The 19134-nt window shown below is 38.6% G+C and overlaps 1 protein-coding gene across 2 annotated transcripts in view; it reads left to right on the top strand.

Moving 5' to 3' along the window:
- LOC308076479 (NACHT, LRR and PYD domains-containing protein 3-like) overlaps positions 1 to 19134 on the top strand; it is a 29206-nt gene that overhangs the window by 6505 nt on the left and 3567 nt on the right. Inside the window, exons 3-11 of one of the 2 annotated variants that reach the window (XM_080416786.1) lie at positions 805 to 1080; positions 8713 to 8841; positions 9170 to 9217; positions 9679 to 9729; positions 11405 to 13265; positions 14588 to 14761; positions 15817 to 15981; positions 18105 to 18278; positions 18361 to 18516. In XM_080416786.1, the coding sequence (XP_080272912.1) occupies positions 805 to 1080; positions 8713 to 8841; positions 9170 to 9217; positions 9679 to 9729; positions 11405 to 13265; positions 14588 to 14761; positions 15817 to 15981; positions 18105 to 18278; positions 18361 to 18516 (3034 nt within the window). The remainder of the gene's footprint in view (positions 1 to 804; positions 1081 to 8712; positions 8842 to 9169; positions 9218 to 9678; positions 9730 to 11404; positions 13266 to 14587; positions 14762 to 15816; positions 15982 to 18104; positions 18279 to 18360; positions 18517 to 19134) is intronic. The other variant, XM_080416787.1, reaches the window with a different exon arrangement.

Here is a 19134-nt window from a genome sequence, read left to right as displayed (position 1 = left end):
AGCTGAGCTGAAGGCCTCCATGATGCAGAGCTTAACCATAAACAGTGTTTATGGTTAGATGTAGTGTATACTGTTAGTACAAAGCGCACAGTGTGCAGTATCTAATTCAGTCCATACTGTCAGTAGACAATAACAGAGAACAGTGTGTAGTGCCAGCAGTCACAGAATACACTTAATCATGTTTATGTTTTTTTACAGGCTCAGTGATCTCTATAAATGTGTTTTTACAGGCTCAGTGATCTCTATAAATGTGTTTTTACAGGGTCAGTGATCTCTATAAATGTGTTTTTACAGGCTCAGTGATCTCTATAAATGTGTTTTTACAGGCTCAGTGATCTCTATAAATGTGTTTTTACAGGCTCAGTGATCTCTATAAATGTGTTTTTACAGGCTCAGTGATCTCTATAAATGTGTTTTTACAGGGTCAGTGATCTCTATAAATGTGTTTTACAGGCTCAGTGATCTCTATAAATGTGTTTTTACAGGCTCAGTGATCTCTATAAATGTGTTTTTACAGCGTCAGTGATCTCTATAAATGTGTTTTTACAGGGTCAGTGATCTCTATAAATGTGTTTTACAGGCTCAGTGATCTCTATAAATGTGTTTTTACAGGGTCAGTGATCTCTATAAATGCGTTTTTACAGGGTCAGTGATCTCTATAAATGTGTTTTTACAGGCTCAGTGATCTCTATAAATGCGTTTTTACAGGGTCAGTGATCTCTATAAATGTGTTTTTACAGGCTCAGTGATCTCTATAAATGCGTTTTTACAGGGTCAGTGATCTCTATAAATGTGTTTTTACAGGGTCAGGGTCTCATCCAGTGATCTCTTCAAATGGACCAACAGACGGTGGTGTATCTTTGTCATGTGACTCTGGGTGCTGGTATCCACAACCTGAGATGTCTTGGCTGGACGGTGATGGAACCCTCCTCCCTGCTGGACCCTCAGTGACAGAGACACGTCCTCCACACTGTTATGATGTCCAGAGGAATGTGACAGTGAGGACACCAGGTCATGTGACCTGTAGAGTTCACCTGCCACACATCAACCATACTGTTGACACACACCATGTCATCTCAGGTAATGAATGTTTAATCTCTGTTTAACACCTTGAAGAACCTCTGTAAACACCTCTGTCAGTATGGAGGGCCAGAGCTGACATATTTAAAAATAAATACATGAATAAATGAAATACTAAAGAAAGAAATGTAGAAATAATAGTGCAGGTTAACTCTTTGACTGCCAGAGTATTTTCATAATGTACTCACCCAGTGCCAAGCGATTTTGAGCGATTTTCGTGTTTTTAGTAGTTTTAAAGTTGTCATAAGAGTTTACATCCATATTTATCGATCGATTCACTGTGTGTTTCCGGAGCAGGAGTCTCTGACTATTGCTCCGGAAGCAAACATTGCATCCGGAGCTAGCGTCCCCTTCGCTACAGGCCGTTGGAAACACGCGTCTCCTCGGAAAAATTGTCCAAAAAAAAGAACAGAGATACAGGCGAAAGAAAAAAAACTACAAACATGGCGTCGACGGGAACGATTATTTCCGAAATCCATTATTTCCGTATCCGTTTGTGCTACAGTTTTACTGCTCCCTTCGGATTCAAGATCAGACCGTGACGGTCTATAAAACAACATTAACTAAAAACTCTGGATTTCTCGTTCTGGCACTGTGGGCATTCAGAAAAAACTCGGGATAACTCGGGGCTTGGCACTGAGAGAGTACGAAAACAAATACATCTGCACAGAAATAGAAAAAACTATTTTTATGTATTTATTTATTTATCTATTTCTTCACCCATTTTGTATTTCTGCAACCGTATGTTAATGAGGGTGTGTCTTGACTATTCAGCTGCACACACACAGTGTTCAGTTGAAACTATAAGATATAACTATTAGAATATTTTGATAATTCTGCTTGTTGTGTTGCATGACATACGTATGATAAAATAATAACTACCCATAAGTGATCGCGCCTGCTTATTTTGCTTGTTAAAAGCATAATTTTATTAAGACATGACAGCAATATGGAAACAACGTAAATATCTCAATTAAAAATATATTTCATAGAATAACCGAATATTATTTTGAAAGCGGTTAGTAGGGGCAGCCCCGTTTAACCATTTAACCCAATATCTGTGCACACCCCTAATTGTTCCTGATTCCTGATACTGATTGGTTGATGCAACATACTACAGGGGGTGTGTCATATTCACTGGCCCTCATTTATCAACGCGGCGTAGACCAAATAATGGGCGTACGGCGAGATCACCGCAACCTTCAGCATTTATCAATATATCCTGACTTTAACTTTAGCATTCAGATCTCACGTCAGGTCGGAGGCAGTTGTTGGCTTTGGCTGCACCCGTTTGTTCCATCCTAGACCTGTGGAGCAGCATTGTCTCACCGTCTGACAGGCATCTGGACACATGTATCCACTCCAAAATGTATATCTATCACACTAATAAATAATAACATTTTATAAACTAATTTAAACAAACTGCTTTAACAGTCATTCAGATAAGATTGCAGATCTGGCTGCATTGACTATTTGAAAATAGCAGATCTACAAGCTCACATCGCATCGCCAGGCGTTGTGAGCTTGTAGATCTGCTACTTTCAAAATATACGAGCGCTTATGCGAAAGCATTTTCGGGAGTTTGGACCGGCGTGGTGGCGCCGCTGTTATCTCTTCATGGACAGTGAGGTCTCCAAACCTATACAGTAACGTGTCCTATGGAGTTATGTACAACCTAGCTGAGTCTCCCGCTCCACGGGACTCACTGCAGCCTGAGTCTCACGGGGAATAGCTTACATGACTGCTTTATTTTAGTGTAACTCGAACACGCACTGCTCGGTATGGGTTAAATAAATGGATTAAATAAATTAATATACAAACGTATTCCATTCATGGCGATGTGATAGGTATCATAATCTGTGTGTGTGTGTGTGTGTGTGTGTGTGTGTGTGTGTGTGACTTAAAGGCAGCGAGGCGGGCGGGGGAATCCCTTTCTTATTGGTTTTCCATGCTTTGTTTGGTCGTATTCTGGTTCTTCATGTCGTAAAATCGAGAGAGGTGTTTCGAGAATATTTAAGGGCGTGTTATTTAAATGACGCTTCGTTTCAGCCGTAAGATTTATCAACGCTCCGACCAAATGTACGCTAGGATTGGCTGTATAGGATCGCTTGATAAATCTCACTTGGACTTGGGTGTAAGGCGAAATATAGGACTATAAGCCGGTTTGTACACTCCATTGATAAATGAGGGCCAGTGTGTGGAAGTCAGCTTTCCTGTAGTTGCCATGTCCGCTTATTATAAGCGACTTAGGGCTTCTTTTTCTGTAAAGTTGCTGGTAAATATTGGTATTTGTCCCTAGTAACCCCCCATCTGAAAATGTTTTGTGCCAGGGAGCCCTGTACCAGATTTGTGTTGTTAGAATTTTTCTAAAAATCTTCCAAATATTTCACATTTAACGATTTTTTGGAAAGTAGAAGATCTGCGAGCTCTCTACACAACGCATCACGATGTGAAGCTTGTAGATCTTCTATTTTCAAATAGCTGATACATATAGGTTTAAAGTGCTCATGTGGCCTAGAAGCTTCTTTTGGGCTTGTTTTCATAGACCTGGTTGCTTATTTATCTCACACAATCTGTGTGTATAGATGAATGCAGCATTCTGGTTAATAAAACATGTGACGACACATTGTGGTCCTGATTCATTGTACACATTGTACAAGACAAGACAAGACAGCTACTGTGTGTGATGTGATATGGCCTGAGCTGGTCTCTTCTTTTGGGCTTGTTTCTGTAGACCTGGTTGCTTGTTTCTCTCGCAAAATCTGGCAACACTGGTGAATGACAAGGCAGAGTGTGCAGGTAGCAGATGGAGAGACGAGACATGTAGCACCAGGAAGAGTGAAACTACATTTTAAAATATGGATTTAAACATGTTTAAAGTCAGCGGCTCTCAGCGCTGATTGACATACGTTTCTGCAGAACCCTAATGCAGTTATGAGTAACTCTTCAGCTTCAGCGTCAGCTCCTGTGAGCGGTCATTCATCTCCTGTAAATGCTGACCATGGATTTGCTAGAGAACAGTTTCTATTCACTGCTCAGATCAGGTCTAGAGCCCTACTCTAGTTTAGTTCTCATTTGTCACTGATCTGTCAATCTGGCTAAATGTCTGAATGTCATTGGCTGTGGGAAGGTGGGCGTGTCTACTAGTGACTACAGCCTCTGGTCTGAGAAGTGTGAGCAGAGAAAACATAGTTTGGTATGTGGTTGGTCTAATCATCTTAACACACACTTTACATCACATTATAATAAGTATTACTGTGTCTCATCTCAGTAAAAAAAAGATACAAATAATGATACAATAGATTACATTGTAAATAGTGTGTAACAGTGAGTTTTCTGATGACTGTAAAGGCACGTAGAGGTGAATAAAATAAACCATATGAGCAGCATTGTTTAACAATATTATATTGATATGAAGCTCAGCTGAACCTCTAACTTAAAGGGATAGTTCACCCCAAAAATGATTTATTTTATATCGATTACACACCACATATTTTGGATTTTGTCGCATTCCTGAGTCAATAATTTGATGACAGGCGGTGTCTCCTGTAGGAGACTCAAAGTGTCAACTTTGAGTCTCCTACAGGAGACATTAGCATCTTTCCACCGGTCATCAAATTATTGGCTTAGGAATGTGACAAAAACAAAAACATCTCCATGAATTCAAGGCATGTAATTGATTTAAAATAAGTGTGAACTATCCCTTTAAGCCCTACTGTATATATTATGGATGTAACTGGTGAAAGCTCACAACACATCGCATTGACAACACATTAAAAAAAATAACCTAATGAAATGAGCAGATCTACAAGCTCACAACACATCGCATTGACAACACATTCAAATATAACCTAATGAAATGAGCAGATCTACAAGCTCACGATCTGCAAATATCATTAGGCTGTTGTTGAAAAATGGCATGAATACCGAAATAGGTTAAAGTGTCTGTCTGTCTGTCTGTCTGTCTGTCTGTCTGTCTGTCTGTCTGTCTGTCTGTCTGTCTGTCTGTCTGTGTCTGTCTGTCTGTCTGTCTGTCTGTCTGTCTGTCTGTCTGTCTGCCTGCCTGCCTGTCTGTCTGTCTGTCTGTCTAGATGAGCTTGTAGCTTGAGACCCTAACCCTGAACACTATCGTTTGAGGACCTTCTCTCATTTAATCCATAAGACTGAACATTATATGTTTAATCGACATTGACTCACCATCATTTTACATGTTTTTTTGACAATAATTGGTAGACATTGTAGATTGATGCCAATTCAACTTCCACAACTAGGATATCTTAGGACTTTTAGTATGTTGTTCTGGACAGCTCATTAAAATGATGTATGGTGAAAAACATTTTGTTACAATTACTTTGATGTGAAAGGCTGCTAGAATATCTGGTAATAACATCCTGTAGTTCTGTTATTGGTTAAAAAATGGCAATTTTTGTGTGTGATATTTTATCTGAATTCCTCTCCTCAAAATGTATTCGGAAACATGCACGTGCACACATAGACATGAAAGGGGGCTTGAGCCCCTGCCCTTTTACCCGTCGCTAAAAAAAGTGCCCTCTCCAGACTGGAAAAAAAAATAAAAAAGGAAGAAAAATTCTAGCGGCCTAACAGTAAGGCTGACGGAAATGCCAGTGGGTGTGTTGGATGCAGCTCAAAGTGAACTTTTCTCAGGTATCTAGTATGTCGCCGTACGACCTTCCTATCCCGTGTTATTAAAGAAAAACTATTTTACTACAATGGCCAAAAATCTGCGATCGAAAATCGGTGAAAGTGGCCGTTTTCAAGATGTTTTGGCCATTATCTCTGGAACGGAATGTCCAATCTGCTCAGTTCAAAGCTTGTTGGGTGCGTGACTTTGAGGCCATTAAGCACGCATAGATACCTTTTTGGACCTAAAAGTATGATAATTGTCCGTGAAACAAAAGTGCCCTTTTGAAATTCCAGCCCCTGCCTCTCCAAATCCTTCTGCACGTCCCTGTTCGGAAATCAATTGAAATCTCAGACGAATGATAATTGGACAATAAATGGTGTCCATATTTCCGCAACTAGGATTTCTTAGGACTTTTTGTTCTGGACAGCTCATTAAAATGATGTATGGTGAAAAACATTTTGTTACAATTACTTTGATGTGAAAGGCTGCTGGAATTTCTGGTAATAACATCCTGTAGTTCTGGTTCTTGGTTAAAAAATGTTTTTTTTTTAAAATCTGAATTCCTCTCCTCAAATGTATTTGGAAATCAATTGAAATCTCAGACGAATGATATTTGGACACCATCATTTTATATGGCTTTTTGACAAGAAATGGTGTCCATATTTCCGCATGTAGGATTTCTAGGACGTTTAGTATGTTGTTCTGGTGACTTCATAGAAATGGTCTGTGAAGAAGAAAACAATTACAATTACTTTGATTTTGAGGTCCAAAATGAGCTAGGTTGCCTGCACTATAAGGACACATTATCTGACAATGTATACAGACACCATATCAACTTTGATGAGGCAGTATCGTGTTGTTTTTAAATATGTTTATTTCTTTATTTTTATTTTTTATTTTATTTCCTGAAAGGTTGATATTTTGGAAACCAACTATGGTTGGTTTCTGCCAACCATAGGTAGATATGCAAACTATGCAAATCTATAAATGAACACTGTAGCCTAGCCTTAATGCTTGACTTGCTTGAGCCTGCTTTTCTTCAAAGCGACATTCTTTATAAAGACGTTAAATCAGCTGTTGTAACAGAGCAGGTGTTTGAGATGGAGAGAGATTTCAGTTCAATGAATGAAACACATTCTAGAGCTGTAGCTCTTTCTATTTAGTGCTGCAGCTCTCATGAGGAAACTCCTGTGAGCTTTGCTCTGGCTTCACATTAACACTAAACAGGATGCAAAGAAAATGTTCTGTTAGTCCTTGGATGTGACACCGTGAGGGAATTGTATCAATATATGCAGAGTAAAAAAGCTCAACAAAAATACAATAGAATTCAATGGGTGGAATACTTGAATGGAAAGAAAATTACTTGAGTAAAAGTACACAAGTATTGGTATCAAAAATGTACTTAAAGTACCAAATAGTAAAAGTACTAAAATGTTTGAAAATAGTAGATCTACAAGCTCACAACGCGTCGTGAGCTTGTAGATCTGCTATTTTCAAATGGCCTAAATGTATAAAATAGGGCTAAAGTGGTTAATGTATGTTTTATAATATAATGATTTATATCTGCAAAGTAACTAGTAACTAAAGTTTTCAAATCATTGCAGTGGAGTAAAAGTACAATATTTGCCTCTGAGATGTAGTGGAGTAAAAGTAAAAGTATAGACAATTGGAAATACTGCAGTAAAGTAACAGTACCTCAAGATTGTACTGTACAGTACTTGAGTTAATGTAATTAGTTACTTTACACCACGGATAGAATTATAATGTTTTCCTCTCAATTAAATTCCTGCTCATCCGGGGCCCCCTGGTGGCCGAGGCCCTGTACTGCAGACCATGTAGCCCATTGGGTTAATGCTGCCCTGAACACATGTTTAAAGAGAAATATCCTTTAAGTTTTATAAACAGCACCCTGACCTTTAACATTGACCTATGAAAACTAAATGGAGGCGCTACATAGCTTATATCATATGTTAGGCTTAAAAACAAAGAATATTTTTCTCTCAAACTTCTCACAGTGGTAGGAGGTCACCCCCGACATCCTCTGTCGGAATACCTGGAACAATATTTACCACATTCTGTCGCTATGGTGATAAAATGCATGAACCTAATTAGAATACTACAATCCATCTGTGTGCTCTAGATAAAGTACAAAAAATGGCAAACTTTTGTCATAACACAAATGTGATATCAGCCATTAGAAGCAACACAATACAGAGATACATTATAATATCTACAATCTCTCAGGACTCTGCTCAGCCGTTTACAATGCTCATTTGATCATTACATTTTCTCTCAAATTAGTTTTTTTCCTATGGCTTATTGTGCATTTTGCATATTGCATATCACATTGCTTTCCCCCGTATTGGTGCTTTTATATTTATATTATTATTATTATATCTTTCAGAGAGGGACATCCCTACAGAGATTATTGTCTCCGCCGGAGGTGGAGAGTATGTTTTCATTCTGTCCCGCTGTGTGTCCCCCCCTCCTAGCCAAGCTAACATTGGTCAAACTTCACGTGACACGTGTCAATATGTTGTCACCAATGCTTTTGATTGGCTAGCGAGACGCATGACGAAATGAAATCCTATAAATAGGTGTGTCACTTCAAAAAGCCATTTATGTTTTTGAAGTGAGGTAAGACAGGATCAATCAGTCTTGATTGGAACAGTACCTTCAAGTACAAATCACCCGTCCGTGCGTGTGTGTGTCCCTCTGAGAACACCTAACATTGGTCAAGTTTCACGTGACATCACAATATGTAATATAAATATATAAATAGCTTAGACAGGAACAGTACTTTCCAGTACAAACAGAGATCACAGCTCAGATATCCCTACGGCAAAGCTGTTTGATTAAAATAGCACGGGTCTGCTGGCGGAGACTTGCGCTCCGAGAACACATTTTCTAGTTATTATTATTATTATTCTTATTATTATTATTATTATTATCATTACCCTTATTATTATTATTATGATGTCTTTCAGAGAGGGACATTCCTACAGATGGAGGATCAACAGGAGGCAGAGGAAGGACAGTGATTGTTATTCCAGTGATCATCAGCATCATGGTGGCAGCAGTACTGCTCTATTTATACTGGAACCAGAAGATACTGAGTAAGGCTAGAACTGATACTGTATTTATACTGGAACCAGAAGATACTGAGTAAGACTAGAACTCATACTGTATTTATACTGGAACCAGAAGATAACTAGTAAGACTAGAACTCATACTGTATTTATACTGGAACCAGAAGATAACTAGTAAGACTAGAACTCATACTGTATTTATACTGGAACCAGAAGATAACTAGTAAGACTAGAACTGATTTAACTAAACTAAATTTAATATAAGTCATACATCTATGTATCTATATGATAACAATGTGAAGATGAAAATGATTCTAGTGTCTCCATACTGACTAATCACTGTCTCACATCTCAGCTTTGACAGGAGAAGAGACAAGACGAGACAAAGCCTCCGAACTGAGAGGTGTGTGTGTCTGTGTGTGTGTGTGTGTGTGTGTGTGTGTGTGTGTGTGTGTGTGTGTGTGTCTGTGTGTGTGTGTGTGTGTGTGTGTGTGTGTGTGTGTGTGTGTGTGTGTGTGTGTGTGTGTGTGTGTGTGTGTGTGTGTGTGTGTGTGTGTGTGAGAAGAACTGATTTAACTAAACTAAATTTAATATAAATCATACATCTATGTATCTATAATGATTATAAATCTATATTCATATAAATCATACATCTATGTATATCTGTAATGATAATTAATATAAATCATATATGTATCTATAAGGATAATACATCTATATTAATATAAATCATATATGTATCTATAAGGATAATACATCTATATTAATATAAATCATACATCTATGTATCTATAATGATAACAATGTGAAGATGAAAATGATTCTAGTGTCTCCATACTGACCAATCACTGTCTCACATCTCAGCTTTGACAGGAGAAGAGGAAACAGGACGAGACATAGCCTCCGAACTGAGAGGTTGTGTGTGTGTGTGTGTGTGTGTGTGTGTGTGTGTGTGTGTGTGTGTGTGTGTGTGTGTGTGTGTGTGTGTGTGTGTGTGTGTGTGTGTGTGTGTGTGTGTGTGTGTGTGTGTGTGTGTGTGTGTGTGTGTCTGTGTGTGTGTGTGTGTGTGTGTGTGTGTGTGTGTGTGTGAATTAACAGAATAAAGAAACGCTTCAACATAAGTCAGATACAGTATGTAATGTGACAGTTACAGTCTAGCATGTAGGATCACAGATCTACAAAGTGTCAACAGGGAGAAAAGACCGCGGAGGTACTGCAGGGGGTCCGCGAAATTGTTGTTTGATTAAACAATATTTTTGTTTGAAAAACATTTCTTTTTCTTTTTTTCCCCCAAAATGTCAAATTGTCTATGTGCCCTGACATAAAATGTCATGACTTCCTCTGACAAAAACAAATAATTAACTATTTGTTTTTTTCTATTGTCCCTCCCCTCCAAATAACAAATATAACATTTTAAGTTGATAATAATGTTATCACACTGTTTGTGTTCCACATTGATTAGAAACGCTGCTGTAACGTATACACAAACCAGCTGTCTGCTTTTGTAGTACAATAGTTAGAATAATTACCTTTTGCATGAGACAACCGGATTGGCTTCCCAGCCTGATGGTGTCCATTTGAGGGTTTTGTGACCAACTTTTGTCCCTTTGGGCGTCAATGGGTTATTAAATGAAATAACTAATTAAATATTAATGAATGATTAACCTACAGTGACTGGCCTACAGTGCAGCTTACAGAACATAAATTAGGCTATTTTAGTTTTACTTGTCAATCATAGTGGAACTGGCTGGTCGATAGGAAGAGACCAAAATACAGAACAGTGGAGGGGGGGGGGGTGATCATCTGAATATAGACCTACAAATAGACGTGTGTGTGTGTGTGTGTGTGTGTGTGTGTGTGTGTGTGTGTGTGCGTGTGCGTGCGTGCGTGCGTGCGTGCGTGCGTGCGTGCGCCCGTTTGTGCATGTGGAAATAACCTTCATTTAAAACATTATTTGTCTTAATTAATCAAAGGTCAGTACAGAAACATTACACAGCTAGACTAGACTATAATTATTCCAATAGAGTTGTTCACTAACGTCTAGAAGGAGAGTCCATCTCTTCACAGCACTAACCTTTTACTTTAGTTTTCTATGGAAACATAATACTTTTATGGCCGCGGATTCCTAACTGTTCTATAGATTGATATTGGGGGAACAATCATGATTAATTGGCAGCAACCATAAAAAGAGCCTCTGAGAAAGAGATCTGCCTTTTATGTTTCATTAACCCATTAAGACCTGAGGATTTTTCAAAAATAGCAGATATACAAGCTCATAGCGCGGCACTCGGAGCAGCGCTATGAGCTTGTATATCTGCTATTTTTGAATAGCCAAAGAAATCTAAAGTGACAGGTCTAAATGGGTTAAAATACTACTTCTAAAGTTGTTTGCATCTTGAACTAGATGACTGAAATGGAAAATGTTTTATTGTGTTATTGGTAAACACACTGTGTGTGTGTGTGTGTGTGTGTGTGTGTGTGTGTGTGTGTGTGTGTGTGTGTGTGTGTGTGTGTGTGTGTGTGTGTGTGTGTGTGTGTGTGTGTGTGTGTGTGTGTGTGTGTGTGTGTATTCATATTACTGACGATGAAGACAAGCTTCAACACAACATGGACATTTCATATGTGAGTATAAAATTGGGCACAGGGCCTGGGATCATGTTTAAAGACATCTACACCCCGCTCTACAATGTAGACATAAATGTCACAGACATACACAGACATCATGAGGTCAGACAGATCGAGATGAAGAAGGCAGGAGAGGAAAAAGAAATCCAACTCAGTGAAATGTTCAAAGACCCTTCTGGAAGAAACAAAAGAACAGTGCTGACCGTTGGCTGTGCAGGAATTGGCAAAACGTTCCTCATACACAAATTTGTCTCTGACTGGGCCAAGAAATGTTTTCCCCAAGGTCCACACCTCGTTTTCCCGCTCAAGTTCCGCCAGTTAAATCTGCTGAAAGGACAAAACTTTAGTTTGGCAAAGCTAATTCACACATGCGTCAAGGAAACCAGATTTATTGAGGAAGACGTTCTTAATGACATCTTCAACGAATTGCAGACGTCAGGAGACTATAACAACAGCCCCTTCAAAGTTATGTTTGTTATGGATGGTTATGATGAAAATAATTTTAAGTTCGATTTCAGTAAAACAAATAGCTTCACGCAAGTCACAGAGTCGTACCCAGTGGAAGTACTCCTTCTAAACCTCCTCAAGGGGGAGCTGCTCCCCTCTGCTCACATCTGGATAACCTCACGACCTGTAGCAGCCAATCAGATCCCTAAGGAGTTTGTTAGGATGACAGAAGTACGAGGGTTCATCAGAGATGACCAGAAGAAGGAGTTCTTCATGAATATGTTCAGTGATGAGAACCAGGCCAGCTCAATCTACTCACACATCAAGATATCAAAGATCCTCCACACCATGTGTGAAATCCCAGTCTTCTGTTGGATCCTTGCCACCGTTGTGCAACTTGTGCAGAACATGGGGATGACAGACAAGCTGCCCAAAACCCTGACTGAGATGTTCTGCTACTTCCTGACGGGTGAGACCAAGCGAGAGCTGAAGAAGAATTCTGCACTAGATGAGGAAAACAAAGAGAAGGTCATAATAAAGGATGTTCTTCTGAAGCTGGGCAGGCTGGCGTTTGACCAACTGGACAAAGGCAACATCATTTTCTACCAGAAAGACCTGGAAGCGTGTGGTCTTGATGTGAACAAGGACTTGCAGAATTTGGGCTTTTGCACAAAGTTCTTCAAAGAAGATGGTGTGTTCTTCCTCCAAACGGTCTACTGCTTTGTTCATCTGAGCATCCAGGAGTTTCTGGCTGCAGTCTACCTGTTCCACTGTTTCACACAGAGGAACATGGAGGTCCTGAAGACCTTTCTGGAAGATGATGATTACAACAGTGACACTTCAGATAGTGACAGTTCAGAGAGTAACAGTTCAGTTCATTACAACAGTGACAGTTCCCTGTCTGACTTCCTGAAGGCTGCAATGGAAAAAAGCCTGCAGAGTGAGAGTGGTCACCTGGACCTCTTTGTCCGCTTCCTTCATGGTCTCTCACTGGAGTCCAACCAGAGTCTGTTAGGAGGCCTGCTGGGTCAGACAGAGAACAGTCCAGAGGAGATCCAGAGAGCCATCAACAACCTGAAGAAGATGGGCACTGATGATGATGATGATGATGATGATGGCTTCTCTCCTGACAGATGTCTAAACATCTTCCACTGTCTGATGGAGATGAAGGACCCCTCAGTAGGTCAGGGTATCCAACAGTTCCTGGAGTCAGAGAGCAGATCAGGGAAGAAACTCTCTGAGACCCAGTGTTCAGCTCTGGCCTCCATGCTGCTGATGTCAGAGAAGGTTCTGGAGGTGTTGGACCTGAACACATACAACACAACAATGTGCGGGCGACACAGACTGGTCCCAGTTGTGAGGAATTGCACAACGGCCAGGTCAGTAGTCATGTGAATGTCAACATGTTATAGTAACTTTCACTCTCCATTCATACATTCAAAATAAATATACTAATAATAAACACGTGTGTGCGCACACACACGCGCGCACGCACACACACACACACGCACACGCACACGCACACACACACACGAGTGCCGCGCTATGAGCTTGTAGATCTGCTATTTTTGAAAAATCGTGAAAACTTGTGCAAATCTTTTAATAAATATATATATATATATATATATATATATATAAATATATATATATATATATATATATATATATATATATATATATATATATATATATTTTTTTTTAAAGCTAACATTTGTAACTCAAATCTTTGCTTCTGGGGGTCCCTGGAACAACCGATTTTGAGATGGGGGTCCACGGCCAAATACATATCATTTTGAGGGTCCTTGACATGAAAAGGTTTGAGAACCACTGATCTAAATAACATTTAAACCTTTGCATAAGACTGCAAGGTCATCAAGGCTAAAGGTCAAGTGCTACAGGCTGAGGTGGGTCTGAAGAGGTCAGTCTACAGATTACAGCAGAAACACAACACAGAGAGACAGAGATTTAGTCATTGTGAGATTGTAGATCGGCTATTTCTGATTGATTGATTGATTAATTGAATACTAGTCATAAATGTAAACATCATGAGGTACAGGCAGACATTAAGGCTAAAAGGATAACACAAAACAGTCCTGGGGGCTTGTTTCCATTGTGGTCCTATGTATTCAATTCATCAACAGAGCATAAAATAATACACATTAATACATGTCATCAACGCATATAAACAGCTACAAGGAGGACCGGCTTCGAATGCTGAATGGGACATTATCACGTTTTATCAGACCATTGAATTTAACCCCCCCCCCAGTTCAAAATGATCGCTTTAAGAAATATATATTCAAAGATTTGCACACATTTTCATGCTTTAATAAACAAAAAATAGCAGATCTACAAGCTCGTAGCGCGACACTCGGTGCCGCGCTATGAGCTTGTAGATCTGCTATTTTTAAATAGCCGAAAGAAATGTATAAAATGACACAGATATGCGTTCCCGGTCTTAAAGGGTTAAACAATGGTCAATGGTCATCACTTGTTTACTCACTTTAATGAGGAATTACTAAGTTACTAAATACATCAATGTAAGTTACATGCTTTAACTTAGTTCTCTGTTCTTACTGACATCCTGTTAATGTTTGGAGAACTACATAGATAGAAGATCTCTTAGTTTACTTCCTTCACAGTGAACTGTGACTGATCTGTTTTGATCATCTCTGATTTTACATTTAATCTGTCATTACAGACTTGTTGGCTGTCGCCTCCAGAAGGGACACATTGAAGTTGTGGCTTCAGCTCTCAGTTCTAATCCATCCCATCTACGCCACCTGGATTTAAGTTCTAACGAACTGGACCTGAACGACCTGGCTCTGCTGGAAGCTGCACTGAAGAGCCCACACTGTAGATTGGAGACTCTAAGGTCAGATTAATTTACATGAATTATTTTCATCAGTGAATTACAGTATAATATTATAATATGAATACTGTGTTGATACTTCTTTTGATTATTGTGAATAAGGTTGACATAGTAACACATTGACTAGAATAATGATAAGGTACAGTGACTATAGTATGTACATGTTACAATTACAATTAACACTTACATGCATTCACCCACAATCACTGCAATTTGTATTTTTACATGTTGAGCCTCTGACATTTAAACTGATTGAAACTTTTATTTATTCTCAAAGAGCTTTGAGGTTTACCCTCATTTACAATGCTGCTGACATTACACACACACACACACACACACACACACACACACACACACACACACACACACACACACACACACACACACACACACACACACACACACACACACACACACACACACAAATAGATATATACAGATGTAAAACACAGAAACAACAAAATAAGATCACAACAGAAAACTAGTAAGTTAAAACAGTTACATAGTGAGGTAGAGAGATGTAAGAGCAGGTTATTAAATAAAGGATATTGGGTCATTAATGTTTATCATGAGTTGTAGATAGTTCCATGAAATAAGAACATTATAGCAGAAAGCAGATTTTCTCAGTTCAATCTCAAGTGTAAGCCTGTTGTTTGAGTGGATTCACATTTATATTCAGACACAGAGTAAGATGTGTCTGTCTGTCAGTGGTGGAAAGAATATTCTGATGTTTTACTAAGTAAAAGTATCAATACCACAATACAGTAATACAATAATACAATAATACAGTAATACAGTAATACAGTAGTACAGTAATACAGTAGTACAGTAATACAGTAATACAGTAATACAGTAGTACAGTAATACAGTTATACAGTAATACAGTAATACAGTAATACATTAATACAGTAATACAGTAATACAGTACTACATTAACACAGTAATACAGTAATACAGTAATGCAGTAATACTAAACTAGTAAAAGTACTTCCTTCACAGTGAACTTGGACTGATTTGTTTTGATCATCTCTGAGTTTACATTTAATCTGTCATTACAGACTTGTTGGCTGTGACCTCCAGAAGGAACACAGTGAAGTTGTGGCTTCAGCTCTCAGTTCTAATCCATCCCATCTACGCCACCTGGATTTAAGTTCTAACAAACTGGACCTGTCTCTGCTGGAAGCTGCACTGAAGAGCCCACACTGTAGATTGGAGACTCTGAGGTCAGATGAATTTACATGAATTACAGTATAATATTATAATATGAATACTGTGTTGATACTTCTTTTGATTATTGTGAATAAGGTTGACATAGTAACACATTGTCTAGAATAATGATAAGGTACAGTGACTATAGTATGTACATGTTACAATCACAATTAACACTTACATACATTCACCCACAATCACTGCAATTTGTAGTTTTACATGTTGAGCCTTTGACACTTAAATTGATTGAAACCTTTATTTATTCTCAAAGAGCATTGAGGTTTACCCTCATTTACAATGCTGCTGAGATTACACACACAATGATAGATATATACAGATATAAAACACAGAAACAACACAATAAGATCATAACAGAAAACTAACTAACTAGTAAGTTAAAAACAGTTACATAGTGAGGTAGGGAGATTTTAGAGCAGGTTATTAGATTAAAAAGTAAAAGTATCAATACCACTATACAGTAATACTCCTAATCCTAAACTAGTAAAAGTACTGCATTAAACATTTTACTACTAGTAAAAGTACCAAAGTATTGGTACCAAAAATAAGAGCATTGAGGTTTACCCTCATTTACAATGCTGCTGACATTACACACACACACACACACACACACACACACACACACACACACACACACACACACACACACACACACACACACACACACACACACACACACACACACACACACACACACACACACACACACACATCAACTATTAAGACTCATACAGATATAAAACACAGAAACAACACAATAAGACCATAACAGAAAACTAGTAAGTTAAAACAGTTACATAGTGAGGTAGAGAGATTTAAGAGCAGGTTATTAAATAAAGGATATTGGGTCATTAATGTTTATCATGAGTTGTAGATAGTTCCATGAAATAAGAACATTTTAGCAGAAAGCAGATTTTCTCAGTTCAATCTCAAGTGTAAGCCTGTTGTTTGAGTGGATTCACATTTATATTCAGACACAGAGTAAGATGTGTCTGTCTGTCAGTGGTGGAAAGAATATTCTGATGTTTTACTAAGTAAAAGTAGCAATACCACAATACAGTAATACAGTAATACTCTAAACTAGTTAAAATCCTGCATTAAACATTTTACTTAAGTAAATGTAGGAGCCATTTCATTTGATGTAATGTTTTTTGACTAAATGGCGCCCCCACTGGTCGCCTTGGAAAATGACACCATGGTTCTCTATTAATCAGGAAACAGCTGTGTAGCGGAAACACACACACACACACACACACACACACACACACACACACACACACACACCCCACACACCACACACCACACACACACACACACAGCGCAGATTGAATGAAATACTTTGTTTAGAATCATTTGTGAGTTTATTTGAACCTTTATGCTGCACCTGTTTGTTTTGAAACCCTTTTAGTTAAAGTCTGGAGCTTGTTCTTGTTTCATTGTTTGCTCCGCCCCCCGTTTTATTTGATACTTTTACATAAATCAACCTGTTTGAATCCGTCAAGATGCAACAATCAACATCAAACAGTGAGTAACAAGAGGACCAAGTCCAGCTGTTGTGAGCGCGTTGAAAAGACGTATCCAGGCGTAGATTGGCATATTGGCCCTACAATCAAAGTACCAAAGTATTGGTACCAAAAGTAAAAGTACTCAATATGCAGAATGCATATTAAGTACTGCAAGTACTGCATGTATTTTAGAAATTTAGAAAATAGCAGATCTACAACCTTGTTGTAAGCTTAAATCTGTTGTTTTTTGTATAGTATAAAATAGGTAATGAAATAAGTGGTTAATGTACAGTATATTTTGTAACAATAATCTAAATCTTCAAAGTAAATACTAACTAAAGTTTTCAAATAATGGAGTAAAAAGTACAATATTTGACTCTGAGATGTAATGGAGTAGAAGTATAAAGTATTAAAGATAGTCATATTCAAGTAAAGTGAAAGTACCTAAAATTGTGCTTATGTACAGAAGTTGAGTAAATGTACTTAGTTACATTGCACCACTGGTCTGTATTGTCTCCAGCTTCACGTCTTAACCTGTCTATCAGCTGTCCTTTGATCTGTTCATCTGTTGTCAACCTGTTGATGTTTCCAGTTTTTTCATTTGTTTCATTCAGACTGATTCACTGCTGGTTGTCAGAGAGATGCTGTGAAGTTCTGGCCTCGGCTCTCAGCTCCAATCCTTCCCATTTGAGAGAATTAGACGTGAGTTGGAACAGAATTCTGGATTCTGGAATTGAGCTTCTCTGCGTTGGAGTGAAGAGTCCACATTGTCACCTGCAGACCCTGAGGTAAATAATGTTTTCTTCTCTGTGTGGATCTGTACTTCATGAACACCAACAGCAGTTTGTTAAAGTGTTTATTTCTCTGCAGGTTGTCAGGCTGTGGGATCACAGAGGAAGGCTGTTCTTCTCTGGCTTCAGCTGTGGCCCTCAACCCCTCCCATCTGAAGCATGTGGACCTCAACTGTAACCACCCAGGAGGAGATGCTGTACAGACACTGCTCTCAGCTGGACTAGAGACTGTCAAGTGAGTAGATTTAGACTGCGTCCATGTTGGTTAGTGCAGCCATTCCCTTGTTTCATGTTCCAGTGTCTAGACAGGTACTTCATGCTTTGTATTTATATATATTTAGTTAATACTATATACTCAACAAATGAATAATGCTAGATTTATGCCTCCTACATTTAATTGAATCGTCCAATTATTAAAGATATACAGTATATTATAACATAATACTTCACATTGTAAGCTGTCATTTGGTCAATCTAACCTATTTAAGAGGAGTCAGTGTTTTAACCACATGATCTATATTCAGGGTGTGTCATAATAGTCAAGCATTCATCAAACATTGTGAAAATAGCAGATCTACAAGCTTGTATATTGGCTGTTCTGTAGGGCAGTAGAGTGGAAAAATGAGGTGTACTGTAAATGATAAATCTACATCAGTGTGAAACATTAAAAGATGAACAGCTGCTCTCACTTTAGTTTGACAACAACTAGTCCATACCCAGAGATGTGTGTTCCTCTGACTCAATCTGTACACACACACACACACACACACACACACACACACACACACACACACACACACACACACACACACACACACACACACACACACACACACACACACACTCACACACT

The sequence above is a fragment of the Gymnoscopelus braueri genome (genome assembly GCF_963280865.1).
Source record: "Gymnoscopelus braueri genome assembly, chromosome: 20".
Taxonomy (NCBI): Eukaryota; Metazoa; Chordata; class Actinopteri; order Myctophiformes; family Myctophidae; genus Gymnoscopelus; species Gymnoscopelus braueri.
Note: the sequence above shows the minus strand (reverse complement) of the source record. Positions and strands in the feature narration are given on the sequence as shown.